The 14839-nt window shown below is 41.9% G+C and overlaps 1 protein-coding gene across 13 annotated transcripts in view; it reads left to right on the forward strand.

Moving 5' to 3' along the window:
* The window catches only part of baz2ba (bromodomain adjacent to zinc finger domain, 2Ba), a 104903-nt gene that overhangs the window by 84031 nt on the left and 6033 nt on the right, over positions 1–14839 (forward strand). For 10 of the 13 annotated variants that reach the window (XM_061753245.1, XM_061753234.1, XM_061753279.1 and 7 more), the window contains 12 exons: positions 1583–1648; positions 3070–3210; positions 3712–3966; positions 4851–5074; positions 6159–6233; positions 6320–6551; positions 6630–6692; positions 8696–8840; positions 9995–10785; positions 12723–12978; positions 13325–13480; positions 13953–14113. In XM_061753245.1, coding sequence (XP_061609229.1) covers positions 1583–1648; positions 3070–3210; positions 3712–3966; positions 4851–5074; positions 6159–6233; positions 6320–6551; positions 6630–6692; positions 8696–8840; positions 9995–10785; positions 12723–12978; positions 13325–13480; positions 13953–14113 — 2565 coding nt within the window. The remainder of the gene's footprint in view (positions 1–1582; positions 1649–3069; positions 3211–3711; positions 3967–4850; positions 5075–6158; positions 6234–6319; positions 6552–6629; positions 6693–8695; positions 8841–9994; positions 10786–12722; positions 12979–13324; positions 13481–13952; positions 14114–14839) is intronic. The other 3 variants (XM_061753254.1, XM_061753264.1, XM_061753227.1) reach the window with 2 other exon arrangements.

The following is a 14839-nucleotide window of genomic DNA, read 5'->3' on the forward strand; positions in this document are numbered from 1 at the left end:
ATGGCTTTGAAGAAGTAAAAAGAAAACTGTGGCTCGCACAGTTGCCCACGTAAGAGGCTGCGTGTGCTTTCTTCAAGCCGTTTGTTACTCCCAAAATAATTAGAAAACTGACACATAAAACACAAGATAAACACTGCATACTTAAACACCAAAATGTTCAACCAAACCATGTCACAAAAGTCAGTTAGCTTAACGCTAACATACAGTACAATGGTACCTTGACTTACGAGCTTAATTCCTTCAGCGACCAAGCTCGTAACTCAGTTTACTCATATCAGATACAATTTCCAAGGGAAATTAATTGAAATTGTTACGTGTTACTACATTATTGTAACACATAATAAAAGAGAATGGAAAGAAACATTTGTTATAAACAACTAGTGTTCATCTGTAAGCATCTTTTAAGAGGCGTGGCCTGGAGACTAGAGACGTCAACCACATCAGGAGATCTGAGTCCAGCCCTGGTTGGCCATTTACAATGCCGTTAGTCCTGTTTGAACGTCTTCTCCATGCTCCTCGTGAGAATGCTCATCTCCCCCCCCCCCAACTTCACTATCTGAAGCTCGCCTGATAATTAAAATTTTGGCTTGCAACGCAAAGCATGGAACTAAAAAAAACAGTAAGTTGGGGCACTCTTTAGTCAAGGTAACACTGAACTGTAAAAACCTATTTTCCCCCCAAAAAAAGTTTTTTTTTTTAAAAGTCGCTTATAGCTGGGAACGAGCGATATTGCTGAGGTTCACTGCATTATAAACCTAGAAAGCACTGTATTATGTTCCATTTCACACAAAAAATCAAACCTCCATGGGGACTGCTAGTTTTTTTTGTTGTTGTGCGCATCACAATCACAACCATTTGAGTCAGTGTGCTAGGAATGTTCTTGGCAGACTGAACTAGTGGTAATTGTGTCCTTTGGTGGCTCACAGTGGGAATGACAGTCCGTCGAGGGGGAAAACCTGAAGAGATCAAATAAAATGATAGTCAGTCACCTGTGATGCGTCTGGCCTTTTGCGGGAGTCTGTGTATCATGCACCAGAGAACAAAATGTCTCATCCTCCCCAGTCTCATACTGTGCTAATACTGAAGCTGCCAAATTCGCTGAAGTGTAACTGCTGTGTTTGTAGCTCCTCATTCCTTTTTTGTCGTCCCCGCCACAAAATATCCGTAAAGCGTCAAACAAACATCGCCGATGACTAATACCATATATTACCTTCTGGCAGCCAATATTTTGTCGCTTGTGTTCTATGCGCTCTAGCTTAGAGATGCAGACGCCGTCGCTGATTCCAGCTGCTTCTCTTTTTTTTTTTTTTTTTGAGCCTGTCATCACATCTACGTACCGCATCTATGTGTTGCTTTTTGGTTGTCATCGTACTACTGTACTCTTCACTTAATGCTTCCACCATACATGTGACAGTCTATACATGTGAAGCATCGTTTTGTGTTTGTTCCAAGTATGGTGCCTCTAATGAATTTAGAGCATTACTGTTGTTTTAATACATACTAAAATTGTACGGCCTTTGACTGGGCTATTTGCAGTATGTTCTTGTTACTGTAATATTCCTCTTGTTTTCTGCCACTATAGGAGAGAGAGAGGAGGAGGCAGCATGTAATGCTGATGAAAGCTGTTGAGGCTCGCAAGAAAGCAGAGGTAGTCCATAGGCTCCAAATTAAAAAGACAAACACACCACACGTCCACACCAGGGGTGTCCAAACATTTTTCCGGGCTAAAATCAATCAAGAAAATTAGATCGTTAATCTAATCGTTGCTGTCTGGCGGAATCCTTGCCTCTCCAAAATCACTACTTCACAGGACACGCCATCTTGATATTGCATCTCACTGTATATTGCTATCATATACGCACACTAGCATCGACACAACAATCGCTCAATTATTACATTACAAATTAAAACAAAAAAGGGAAGTTTATTAAGGGAAGTTTATTAAGCTATCATGGATTAAAGTGGCATGGACATGTCGCAAAGTCTGCTGACGCTGACCCAGAAAAGCCTTTAATACTTCACAAAAATAAACAACTGTGGTTATATCATCTTGTAAAACATTTTCAAAGGTCTTAAGCCATGAGTGATGTGATAAAACAACACGATGAGCGGACTAAGCAGTTTAATAGACGGAAATGAATGTGCACGCAAATTAGTTCCTTCTGCGCCAAAACATTACAGCTATCTTTTTTTTTTTTTTACTCAAATGCATCTAACCTGATTGGTGTCCCTCATTTTTTGTTAAAAAAAAACCCAAAACAAAAAACTACTTTCAGTCTTGAAGCAACGAGGCACAGGGTTTGGACACTTCTCAGACAAGTGAGTTAATGGCTTATTCTCAAACTATTTTCAAGACTATTGAGGACGCACCATTCGTATCGATTTGTGAACAAATTTGAACTTGACCATATTTGGTTTCCGCCCAATAGTGACGCTATGTTAAGCTGTTTTGAAAAAGTGCCATGTCACAGCTTTCTGTTAAAGATTCTCCAGATTCAAACAAGGGAAATCTGTAGAAAGCTGACAAGTAGAAAGTTGAGCATTTTTCAAGCAGTTACTTGAGGTTCATAACGTTATATGTTCATAAATCGGACATTGACACAAAGCAGAAAGCACTGTTGAACTGACATTTTCACACTATTTTAGTTCTAAACAGTGAATTTGCATTTTTTTGCCTGCCTTAAAAAAAGTTTCGTTTATTACTATTATGATTGCTATTAGTAGTAGTGGTGATCAGGAGCATTGCACCCACAAGGGGATGTGGGTGGGTGTTGCAACCCCCACACTTATTTGACTTTTGTTGCCGCGGGTACTAAAAATGGATGGCGGGTCGCAGTTTGGATATACCCCTACACCACACCATAAAAATTGGAAGTCATTATTCCCAAGTCGCCTTCCCACGTTCTCTTTTGTTCACTCTTTCCCTCCCGAGTCAAAAGATTCTGGCCCTCGAGCACTTTCCCTTTGAATGCATAGCTGCAATCTAACACTTGTCTGTTTTCACACACACACGCACAAATGTACACATGCTTTTCCTTCTAATGCTTCTGCAAACTCCGGACTCCCCAGGAGCGCGAGCGCTTGCGGCAGGAAAAAAGGGACGAGAAGCGTCTCAACAAAGAGCGCAAGCTGGAGCAACGCAGGCTGGAGTTGGAGATAGCCAGAGAGCTGAAGAAGCCAAATGAAGACATGTGCCTGTCTGATCAGAAGGTAGTTAAGATCTTGAGTAGTAGCTCTATTTATATACTCGTGTGTGGTTTAGTGTAGATGTAGTCCCAAATTAAGAAGGATGATCAAGTTCTCAAATATAGCCATTTGTTTTTTGTTATGTGTATGTTGAGTAAAATACAAAAAATGTTTTTATTTTACTCAACAATCGACAAACCTCATAAATTCCAAACGTTTAGTATTTGCAGAAAAGGAAAAATTGTCAAAACCCACCCCACAATCAATAGCAAATGTTATGAAGATATTCTGGAACATACTTATATGTGCCTAGAAAATCAACATCAGGTACCGTACTGGTATGTTGCTAAATATTTGTTTATCAGATGATAAGCAAGCAGTATTTTATTGATAGCCATAAGACCCCTGTAGTGGTGATTAGTTTTATTTATATGCCATCAAGTGGCTAATGGGAGTACTACATAATAATAAAGGAAGTCACCAAATGCCTTTGACACACCTTTATACCCACATCGTCTTCCTCAGGCTCTCCCTGAGTTCTCCAGAATTCCCGGCCTGATCCTCCCAGGACACGCAGTGTCTGACTGCTTGATGCTGATGCAGTTCTTGCGAGGCTTTGGAAAGGTTTTGGGCCTGGACTTGAACGTTGATGTCCCAACGCTGGGCATGCTACAGGAGGGCTTGCTGAATGTGGGCGACAGCATGGGTCAAGTCCAAGATCTCCTGGTCAAACTACTCTCTCTGGCAGTCTGTGATCCAGGTTTACCTCCTGGACACAAGGTAAGTCCAGATATAAAACTTCACTATCTCGTCTCGTGGGATTGTTTACAATACGTAGTATATTGATTCATGAGCCAACTAGTTAGCACATCCGCCTCAGACGTCGTTAGCTCAGGTCCGTCGCCTGGCGTTGTGTTGTTTGTATTTTCTCCCCGAGCCTGAGTGGCTTTTCTCGGTATACTCCAGTTTTCCTTCCGCATGCCAAAAACATGCATGGTAGGATAATTGAAGACTCTAAATTGTCCTTGGGTGTGAGTGGTGAATAGTTATGTGCCCGGCGGTTGGCTGCCATCCAGTTCAACGTATACCTCACCTCTCGCCCTAAGTCAGCGGGGGTGGGCTCCAGCATACACGCGACCCTATACTGAGGATTAGCAGCACAGTGATTGGATGGCTGGATGGATACTTCATTTGAGTTTCAATTTTCCAAAACACACACAGGTATACAGTAAATGTTCAGGTTACGCTTCATTCCACTTAGCGCATCTTATTGCAATTTTGGAGTATAAATAGGGTTGCCACAATATTTTCAAATTTCAATTTTCCAGAAGATACTGTAAACTGGTGAATTGGGGTAATATTTCAAGTTGAAAACTTACGCCATTGGAATTTATGGGAATTAATTGAGAATTAACGGGGAATTTAGGGTAATTGGTATGTTCAAGTAAGGTCCCACTGTACTCGTTTCAGTAAGGAATATGCTAAAATATATTTTCCCCCAACCATAAGTTCCCTATTAAGAGCCAACCTTCAATTAAGGAAATTCCTGGTTTATTTCAATAATTTTGAGTTATGGTAAAGTTTCCAACTTCCCAAAATTTGATAACCCCAAGTATAATTAAAAGCTACAAAAAATATTTTCACATCTTCTCCTTCTGTGCTAGACAAAGACCATGCTGGGGGACCATCTGACCAACGTTGGCATCAACAGGGATAATGTGTCTGAGGTGCTGCAGATGTACATGGGGGCCCATTGTGCCAATACCGATCTGGCCCCTCTGGCCCTCAGTCTGAAGACCAAGGCTTTCCAGGCCCACACGCCTTCCCAGAAGGCCTCCATCCTGGGATTCCTCGCTAACGAGCTGGCTTGCAGTAAACTCGTTATCAGGTACGACACAAACGCAAAGTTGGAGATGGTGAACAATTCGGGTGAAATTTCAGGATGAACCTCAAATGCACTTCATAGGTGAACTTAATTTGACCTTCTTTAAACCCTGTCCAGCTGTTGAATGTTTCAGTACTTTTTGCTCGACTTCTAGGCCTTTCTGCGACTCTTCCGGTCGCTACCGCGGTTGCAAACTGCTGATGACGCTACAAGTTCAGCGGCCACTCACAATGGCAAGGCTTCGTGCGTGATGTTCTCAAATGAAACTGGCCACTAACCTTTGGGAGTGTCGAAAGTCATCAGCGGGTAGCAACTGAGATGGAGAGACTGGAGGAGTCACAGAAAGGCATGGAAGTGGATGTCCTCAGAAATTAGAAGTTGTGCATTTTGCCATTTATCTCATTGTTGGAGAACAGCTACTTACAGAAAGATGTTTGAGCATTGATTACATATCCTTTTACCCATTTTAAGGTACATGTACTAGTATGCTCTTTTTCCTCACTAGTACGACAACTTGGCGCAGTCGTAGAACAACTGTCTCTTACTATTTACATTTTTGTGTCTATTTAATTTTTTTCCTCTACTGCCTTCCACTACTGTATGACATTTTTGCATACTAGTATGACAACTACATGTTACTACTAGGTAGGCAGAAATGTGCACTACTTGACAAATGCATGCATCCAGTATGTCCATCCATTTTCTATTCCGCTTGTCTGACTTTGGGCGAGAGGTGCGGTATACTTTGGACTGGTCGCCAGCCAATTGAAAGCTACTAGTACTACAGTGATATTAGAAAAGTTAAACGAGTAGAATTTTAAATAACACCTGTTGGGAATTTTGCTGTTGAGCTCCTTGTTAGAGAACAGCAAGAAAAGCATTCAAACATTGGACACGTGCTTTCAGAAATTTAGAGAAGGTCAAATTAAGTTCACCTAGTAAAGGTTATAGTGCATTTTAGGTTCCTACTGAAATTCCATCCGAAAGCCCAATAACGCAAATTTTTGTGAGTAGTGTAGGTACAAAATAAGTACCGTATGTATGAAACCAGCAAACTGATCTCGCAGTATTGCACCCCTACTTTCAGTGAGATTGATAAGAACCTGGATCAGATGGCAAACATGAGGAAAGATAAGATTATCATGGAGGGGAAACTTAAGAAGTAAGTTTTATATATTATTTGTGGTGTTACAGAATGACTTATAACGACAGACATTACAGCGCTCAAACTCTTATTTGCGAATCCAGATTGCGAACCATTTATGCCAAACGCACTGGAAAGAGGGAAGCCAGTGTGGGGGTGGAAGAGAACCAGTCTCTCGGTACTCCGTCCTCTGCGATCAAACGGAAGAGAAAACTCGGCGGCGACAGTGACGACGACGACGAAGACGACGACGACAGCGATGATCCTGCCGACGATGATGAAGACGAGGACGAAGATGACCTTAAAAAGGTTAAAAAAGTGGAGACGTATGATGAGGTGAAAGCAAACGAATGTTAAATTGCTTTAATAACTTTGGCCTTGGTGAATATTTTTTTTTTTTCCGTCTTGTGCCAGGATGAAGTTGACCAAGCCACTACCGTGGAGGAGCTAGAAAAGCAGATAGAGAAGTTAGCCAAGGTATTGTTTGTTTTATTCTTATTTTAGTTCCTGCCTTCATAGATAATTGGAAATGTACAACCCCAATTCCAATGAAGTTGGGACATAGTGTTAAACATAAATAAAAACAGAATACAATGATGAGAAATTCTCATCAAACACAGGTGAACAGGCTCATTGGGAACAGGTGGGTGCCATGATTGGGTAGAAAAGGAGCTTCCCTCAATTGCTCAGTCATTCACAAGCAAAGATGGGGCGAGGTTCACCAATTTGTCAACAAGTGCGTGAAAAATAGTCGAACAGTTTACGGACAATGTTCCTCAACGTACAATTGCAAGGAATTTAGGGATTTCATCATCTTCGGTCCATAATATCATCAAAAGTTTCAGAGAATCTGGAGAAATCACCGCATGTAAGCGGCAAGGCCGAAAACCAACATTGAATGCCCGTGACCTTCGATCCCTCAGGCGGCACAGCATCAAAAACCGACATCAATGTGTAAGGGATATCAGCACATGGGCTCAAGAACACTTCAGAAAACCAATGTCAGCAAATTCAGTTCGGCGCTACATCCGTAAGTGCAACTTGAAACTCTACTATGCAAAGCAAAAGCCATTTATCAACAACACCCAGAAACGCCGCCGGCTTCTCTGAGCCCGAGCTCATCTAAGATGGACTGATGCAAAGTGGAAAAGTGTTCTGTGGTCCGACGAGTCCACATTTCAAATTGTTTTTGGAAATTGTGGACGTCGTGGCCTCCGGGCCAAAGAGGAAAAGAACCATCCGGACTGCCATGGACGTAAAGTTCAAAAGCCAGCATCTGTCAGGGTCTGGGGCTGTATTAGTGCCAACGGCATGGGTAAATTAAACATCTGTGAAGGCACCATTAATGCTGAAAGATACATACAGGTTTTGGAGAAACATATGCTACCATCCAAGCAACGTCTCTTTCACGGACGCCCCTGCTTATTTCGGCAATACAATGCCAAACCACATTTTGCACGTGTTACAACAGCGTGGCTTCGTAGTAAAAGAGTGCGGGTTCTAGACTGGCCTGCCTGCAGTCCAGACCTGTCTCCCATTGAAAATGTGTGGCGCATTATGAACCGTAAAATACGACAACAGAGACCCCGGACTGTTGAACAGCTGAAGCTGAACATCAAGCGAGAATGGGAAAGAATTCCACCTACAAAGCTTCAACAATTAGTGTCCTCAGGTCCCAAACGTTTATTGAATGTTGTTCAAAGGAAAGGTGATGTAACACAGTAGGTCGAACATGATTTGCAAATCATTGTATTCTGTTTTTATTTGTTCAATACCACGTCCCAACTTCATTGGAATTGGGGTTGTATGTTGCTAAATGAAATGTGAAATTAAGTCACGCAACATACAACCAGGTCAACTATTCCTCATAACAATCAAGTATAATGTGCTCAGTGAAGGTACGACAGAGACACCATTTTGTAAAATATTTGTGAAATTGTTGTACCCCTCCCACGTGCTTTATTAAAACCTATCAAGACACAAATTTGGAGTATCCCTTAGCACCTTTTCTCTCACTCGCTCACACAGTTCTCTAAATAAGTGAAGGTGAAGCATGCTAAACTTCAAACTGTTTCTCTCTCAGTTGAAGTAAAACTGACACAAAACAAAAGAGGATTAAACAATGTAGCACTAAAATGTTCAAACAAATTACATAATGACAAAAGTCCACGATCTTAATGCTAACATAACGCTAAATCCTGGAGATTGGCTCACAGAAATTAGCATAAATGTTAACGGTAATTCTAAGCCCGCAATATAGAAATACATAGTGGGTGCGCCAACACAGAGCTGCGATATAGCAGCGGTTCACTGTATTGTGTATTTTATCTATCTTTTCACCAAATAAGAATTTATTTAATTGGTTTGGCCTTAACTTGACATTTTAACTTGGATCCTTTTTCCTTACTCTGGTCATTTACCAAAGAATACTGTTGAGTGTATGACAAAATGAAACGCTGTATAATCTTGTCCAACTGCAGCAACATCACCAGACCAGAAGAAAGTTGTTTGAAATATCCCATTCCCTGCGCTCCATGATGTACGGCCAAGATCGTTACCGCCGTCGATACTGGGTACTTCCCCACTGTGGAGGGGTCTTCATTGAAGCCATGGAGAGCGGAGAAGGTACTGAACAGTGCATAAGAGACGGTGTTGGTCTCATGACATTTCTTGCACAGTCTTGTTGGATTTCGCTACCCTTTGTGCTTGTTTTTGCTCCTTTTACTGCATAAAGTTTTCATGTCTTGTCATTAGTGTAAATTGTCTAACTTTATCTTTTAAAGCCTTTAAATTCCTTTTGGCGCACATTGGGAAAACGACCTAAAACATTAGGTTTTTCTCAGTTCAGTACCACTTTTTTTTTTTTTTCTCTCTCTAAAATTGCATTTCTAATAGTCTTTCTGCTATGGAACCTTGTTTCCACCTGTTAAAAAAAAAAAAAAAAAAAAAAAAAAAAAAAAAAACTAAAATGTTTTGGCAGAAATGGGACAATTCCCATTATTTTATCACCTTTTGTTACATACAATTCCACAATACCTTAATAAAATCACACTTTTAGATTCCTGTGGAGCTCAGCAACATCTACACATAGTCCCGAGTTTTATTATTGGTGGGTGACCTAAGTCATTATGAGATACTATTTAATGAGATAATATCTCACTATGACTTACTATCTCATCATGATATACTTTTTTACTTTTCCCAGTGTTTTGTTTTGAATGTTTTTACTGGCGGAAACACAGAAGCCAGTAATAATGTGTATTGTCACGTTTCTGGAAGAAAAAAAAAGGAAAAGTTGTTGTTCCATATTGTACGACAGAGGAAGTTTCTACTGCTTACCATTCAAAGACTCTTTTGGAAACTAAAAATATAATCTGAAATTGCTCTGTTGTCCAAAAACAGATAAATGAGGTAATCTGGTAGGAAACGTAAAAAAATACATTTTAAGTGTTGACTCTAGAATGAAAACCATTTTACCCGAACTTAATTAATGATTGATCCTGTAAATAAGAAATACAAAAAAAAAAAAGGTTTTCATCGGTTTCATTGCCAAAAGTGGCCACAATAGAGCTAAAATGTACAATTAGATTTTTGAAAAATTGAAAGAGCTGAAGTTTAAAATGACATCTGACAAAAATCCCCACCCTTGGGAACTTTCATTACATCTGCATTAAAACGGATAAAATGGTTCAAAAATGGAGAGTGTTTGACATAAAGGCCAGCATAGAGCCCCGAGAGTTAAATTCCAAGATGGATGATATTGTCTTATTTGCATGCAGCTCCAGAAGAACTTGAGGAGGAGCGACAGAGGAGGAGAAGAGCAACAGAGGAAGTCAAGGTCAAAGAGGAACCTCAGGAGATTGAACTGGAGAAGGACAAACCCGTCTCACTTTCTGGCCTCCCACATGGCTTGGAACAACAGAAGGAAGAGGAGAATGAGCACCACCAGAGGAAAGACTCTCCAACCCATTTCTACCAACAACAAGGCTACGGGTCTCAACTTTGTCCAGACGCTTCAAGAGAAATTGTGAAGGCAGAGGATCAGGGGAGCCCTCACGCTGGACAGAATGGCAACCGTAGGTATTCTCCTCTTGCCACGAGCACCGTGACGTCGTACTCCCCCTCTCGCAATTCCTCCGAGCCGACAGTAGGAAAAACCGCCGTGATTATCAGTCAAGACGCTTCAAATGTCGCTGGCCCGATCTCGACCTCTCTCTCCGCTCGGTGCCTACCGGCCCTGCGTGAAAGCCCGGGTAACACTCCTCCAGCCTCTTCCCCCACACCGTCCCAGCAACTCTCCCTCCAGCCCAACGACCAGCTGCTTCGGGTTCTGACCGAGAGAAGCGGACACTGGTTCAGCCTCCTTCCTCGCAACCCCTGCGACCTCTCGTCACTCACCGCGACCCCTGCGGGGGCGCTTGATGCCACCCCCCAGGCGTCCTCAACACCCAGCAAGCCCAGATCTCCTCCGGCGTCACCCGCTCTTCCTCTCACTCCTTCTGCGGCATCTGCCTCCATCAGCCCGCACCACCCGGCCGGCCTCCTCACCTACCCTCTCTCAGCACTGCAGGTGAGGCTGCTAGCTGCAGGCACATACAAACACGACTGTGGAAAGACTAATTGCTGTAGTAGTTTGCCCTGGGATTTATCGGAATTAACTGGACTAAACCATTAATTTACTAAATTGAAGTTTGGGTTTAAATAGGGAACTTGCAAGTCCCTGTAAAGGGAAAATAAAATGGCTTTTAAATTTGACACCACAGAGAAGAGTGGTAACAACCATGCCAAATTTGATTGATTGAAAAATTAAGAAGTATATAAAAGGTATGCACTGAAACCAGCCCCCTATCGACTGTCAATTAGGGCTGTCACCATCAAATTTTTTTATTTACATTTTTTTTTTTTTTTACTGCTAACATGCATTTCTCATTTATGAGGGCTGTAATTCTATCGTTAAAAACGGCATATGTTGGTACTGAGTGTATGGTTTAAACAGTATTTGAGACAACAAAATCAGCTTTTGCTAAACAGTTAGCATTCGTGATTAGCTTTGGCCATTTTGGGTTAAAAAAAAAACTAAATAAATAAATAACTACCATTCAGCTCGCTCATACATCATGTTATATGTACATTACACATCTAATAGTGTCTTAAAAGTCACAGATGCTCCTCTTGTCGTTTTTGGCAATGGCAACAAATGTCCATGCGGTAAACATGGGCAGTGGCCAAATGGTTCCGGGCAGCGCAAATTGGTTTTGGGTGGCGCAAATATGCTTTTATTATTACTACTTATTGCCTCCAGGCAGAAATTTAATGAAATACGACTTCAAAAAGCTTTGTCTAGCATCTTTCTTGTGTAAACACATAACTATGTTTGAGCAGTGAAAATATATCCGCTTAAAGCCTCAGCTGGCTGGAATCTATCCCATCAGGTCGTCACAGGGCTTTTAGATGCCGCAACGACGAGGCGCTCTAAAGCAGTCCATATGTTGGCTGGCGAGTCAGAATCCCCCCTCCCCCTTCTGGCTCTTCTGCCTTAGCTACACCAATGGACTAGCCAAAGGGAAGATCCATTGTCAGGGTGGAGGCATAGCTAGCTAATCACACGCCACAATTGCACCAGATACGAATGAAGGCACTCAATTTCTTTATCATGCCAGACTCCACAAAGTGCGTCACGAGGTTTTAGGCAAACCGAAATGGTGAAAAACAGTTTAATAGCCACAGCTCAGAACGACATAGTTCTCAGTCTTAGCACGTTTCCAGCGCTTAATCTTCAAACATATAATGTAGTTAAAAATGAATCTTTTTTTTAATTGACTTACTGTCTTCAAACTGTAATTGCGGATAATATCCATCCATACGTTGTCAATACCGCTTCGGGGTCGCGGGGTGCTGACTTCAGGCGAAAAGCAGACTACACCCTGAACTGGTCGCCAGTCAGTCGCAGGGCACATATAGACACGGACAACCGTTCTCACCAACAGTGACACAGTTGTGCTTAATATATTTCAGCATAATCTTGACTAAAACAAGATTTCATGCAAGTATAGCAAATCTCTGTTTATTCACCCATCATGGGTGGGTCTGGAACATTTCCCCCGCTACAAAAGTGAAATTCTGCAATAGAGACCATATTAAAAGTATTTTCAAATATTTTTGCCCTTCCCACACACATTCCCAAACACACTTTTAAACATGCTGTTAATATATTTGAACACACAAAAAATATATTTTCAAGCATAAAATGTGGAAAACACAAAATACTGTACCGTACTGTACTGACTTGCTATGACGACCCTTGATGAGACAAACCAAAAGGTGCAACTGGATAAAAGTGTTGTGCACTGTGAATACCCTTAGGTGGCAGTATTCCATAAGAGTCCATGGTCATTAACAGGAACATAAATAATATTTTAGCATAATTGTAACTAAAACAACCAGGAGAGTCACCTGAACTGTTTGGCTCTAATCCACAATCAATCCTCCCTTTTGTTTTCTTCTCAGGCAAAGTCGGGCGTTTCATTACTAGGAGTATCTTTGGGGAGCTGGTCAAGTGGCATGATAAGTCCCAGCTTGCCTCTGTGCAGCAGCCCCAGTCCCATGCTGGGCCACTCTGTGGAGGGCAACACGGCGGCAAGTGTGTCCAGTAAGAGTGAATCACCTCTACCTCGCATTGAGAAAAGTTCCTCAATGCCCTCGCCTCCTGCAATGGAAATCCCGAAATCTCTAGACCATCACGCACCTCGGCCTATCCCAGAGGGTAAGAATCTGTCTATATCTGGAAAAAAAAAAAAAAAAAAAAAAACATTAACAAGAGTGCCTGTGGCATGCAAAATCTGATTAGCAACATGTAGGATATTATGACCAATTACGGGGGGAAAAAAATCATTAGCATAATTTCCTTTATTACACAATCAGTGTGTGGATTCTGTGTTTGGAAAAACTGTAGACAGGAAATTGCACACAAACGCATGCCCATGAAAACAGACTGAGGTGATCATCCGGATTTGGTGAAAATCTTCTGTACACTATATGGCGTTGAATGAAAATGGGACGCACGGTGCGCATGTTCTTACTCGGACGCCCACTTGTGTTCGCGTTCTCAGACATGTTGACCGGTTGGTGGCGTATATCTGACATCGAGGAGCTGCGAGCGCTGGTCGTTGCGCTCCACAGCCGGGGTATCAGGGAGAAAGGCCTGCAGAGGCAGGTGCAGAAATATATCGAGATCATCCCCCAAGTCTGCATTAAACACAAGGACGGTAAGTGCTGCATGTATAACGGGACAGTAAACGCATCATGAGGCGATGCGTTCCAGATCACCCACGATAAAGAGCGGGTTTAAACACAGTTGAAAACACACTTTTTAAACGATTGCTTAGTGCCTCTTCTCTTACACTCTTGCTGGTGAAAAATGGGAGACTTTTTTATAACATCATCACTTTAAGGAAATATGATCTCACTCGGACAAGTTCTCCAATTAAGAAGCGAAGCGTGCTTTCTTCAAGCTATATTTGTCACTCATTTGTGACTGTAAAAACCTGTTAAAATGGCTTTAAAGGGCAGGAAAACTGCGATATAGCGGTGGCTCAAAGTTTAATAATGATTATGCCGTTTATGTGGCAAGAATGTAAGATGATAAAAACCAACTGGATAGACAAGATACAAGTGCTGGTTTCTATCGTGGAGTTCCATGTTGTTGATTGACATCTGCTTTGGACATCATCCATCTAGTGGCCATGATCGAACTGCGTGAGCTTGAGGAGAGCCAGGTCAGTGTGGAGTCGGTGCGGGGCTGGTGTGTGGAGGAGCAGGCCATGGAGATGGACATTGCTGTGCTCCAGCAGGTGGAGGAACTCGAGAGGAAGGTTACTGCTGCCAGCCTGCAGGTCAAGGTATGGAACACTGCGTAACTCAATTTTGTTTTTAAAAAAAAATTTAAATAAAAAAAGTCATTTTCACCCGAGGTAATGACACAATGCAGATTAAGTTTACCAGCCCCTCTATCATCTTGTTATATATCTTGTATTTTTCAGTCTTCGACTTTTTGTATTTAGTGTCTACTGTAGACATTCCCGCACCGGCTCAATTGGTGGCGCACCGAACATGACGTAGCGGAAATAACATACATAGTAAAATTACACGTTTTACAGAGCAGCCGGTAAACATTTTGTGTTTTTGTAGCAGAAGATAATCAATACGATAAATAAAATGTTGCTGCAGTCCAACACGTCATTCCGAGGAAGTCAGTGTTTGTTTTTTATATCGAATGTGTTCAATAAGGATTTATTTTTAAAATATCTTTCGGCGGACCCCTCAGCTACCCACGAGGTGCCTGAGGGGAAAATACACGCACCGAACAATGCATACACAAAACGCAGCCGTAGTAGGGAATGACTCACTCTGTCTGCATTGTACTGCCTGGGATATTTCTGTCTGATATGCTTAAGCACAAACCTAGACTGGCTTCGATGATTAAACATTAACTGCCGCCTACCGTGAACTCCACACATCTTCTCAAGCACCCCTAAGCTGCCCAACGAAGTGCCTGACATAAAATAAAAGCAGTTCATGCCGCCCGAGCAATGCATGCACAAAATGCAGTAATCATAGCAAAACAA

This window comes from Phyllopteryx taeniolatus, chromosome 2 (assembly GCF_024500385.1).
Source record: "Phyllopteryx taeniolatus isolate TA_2022b chromosome 2, UOR_Ptae_1.2, whole genome shotgun sequence".
Lineage (NCBI taxonomy): Eukaryota > Metazoa > Chordata > Actinopteri > Syngnathiformes > Syngnathidae > Phyllopteryx > Phyllopteryx taeniolatus.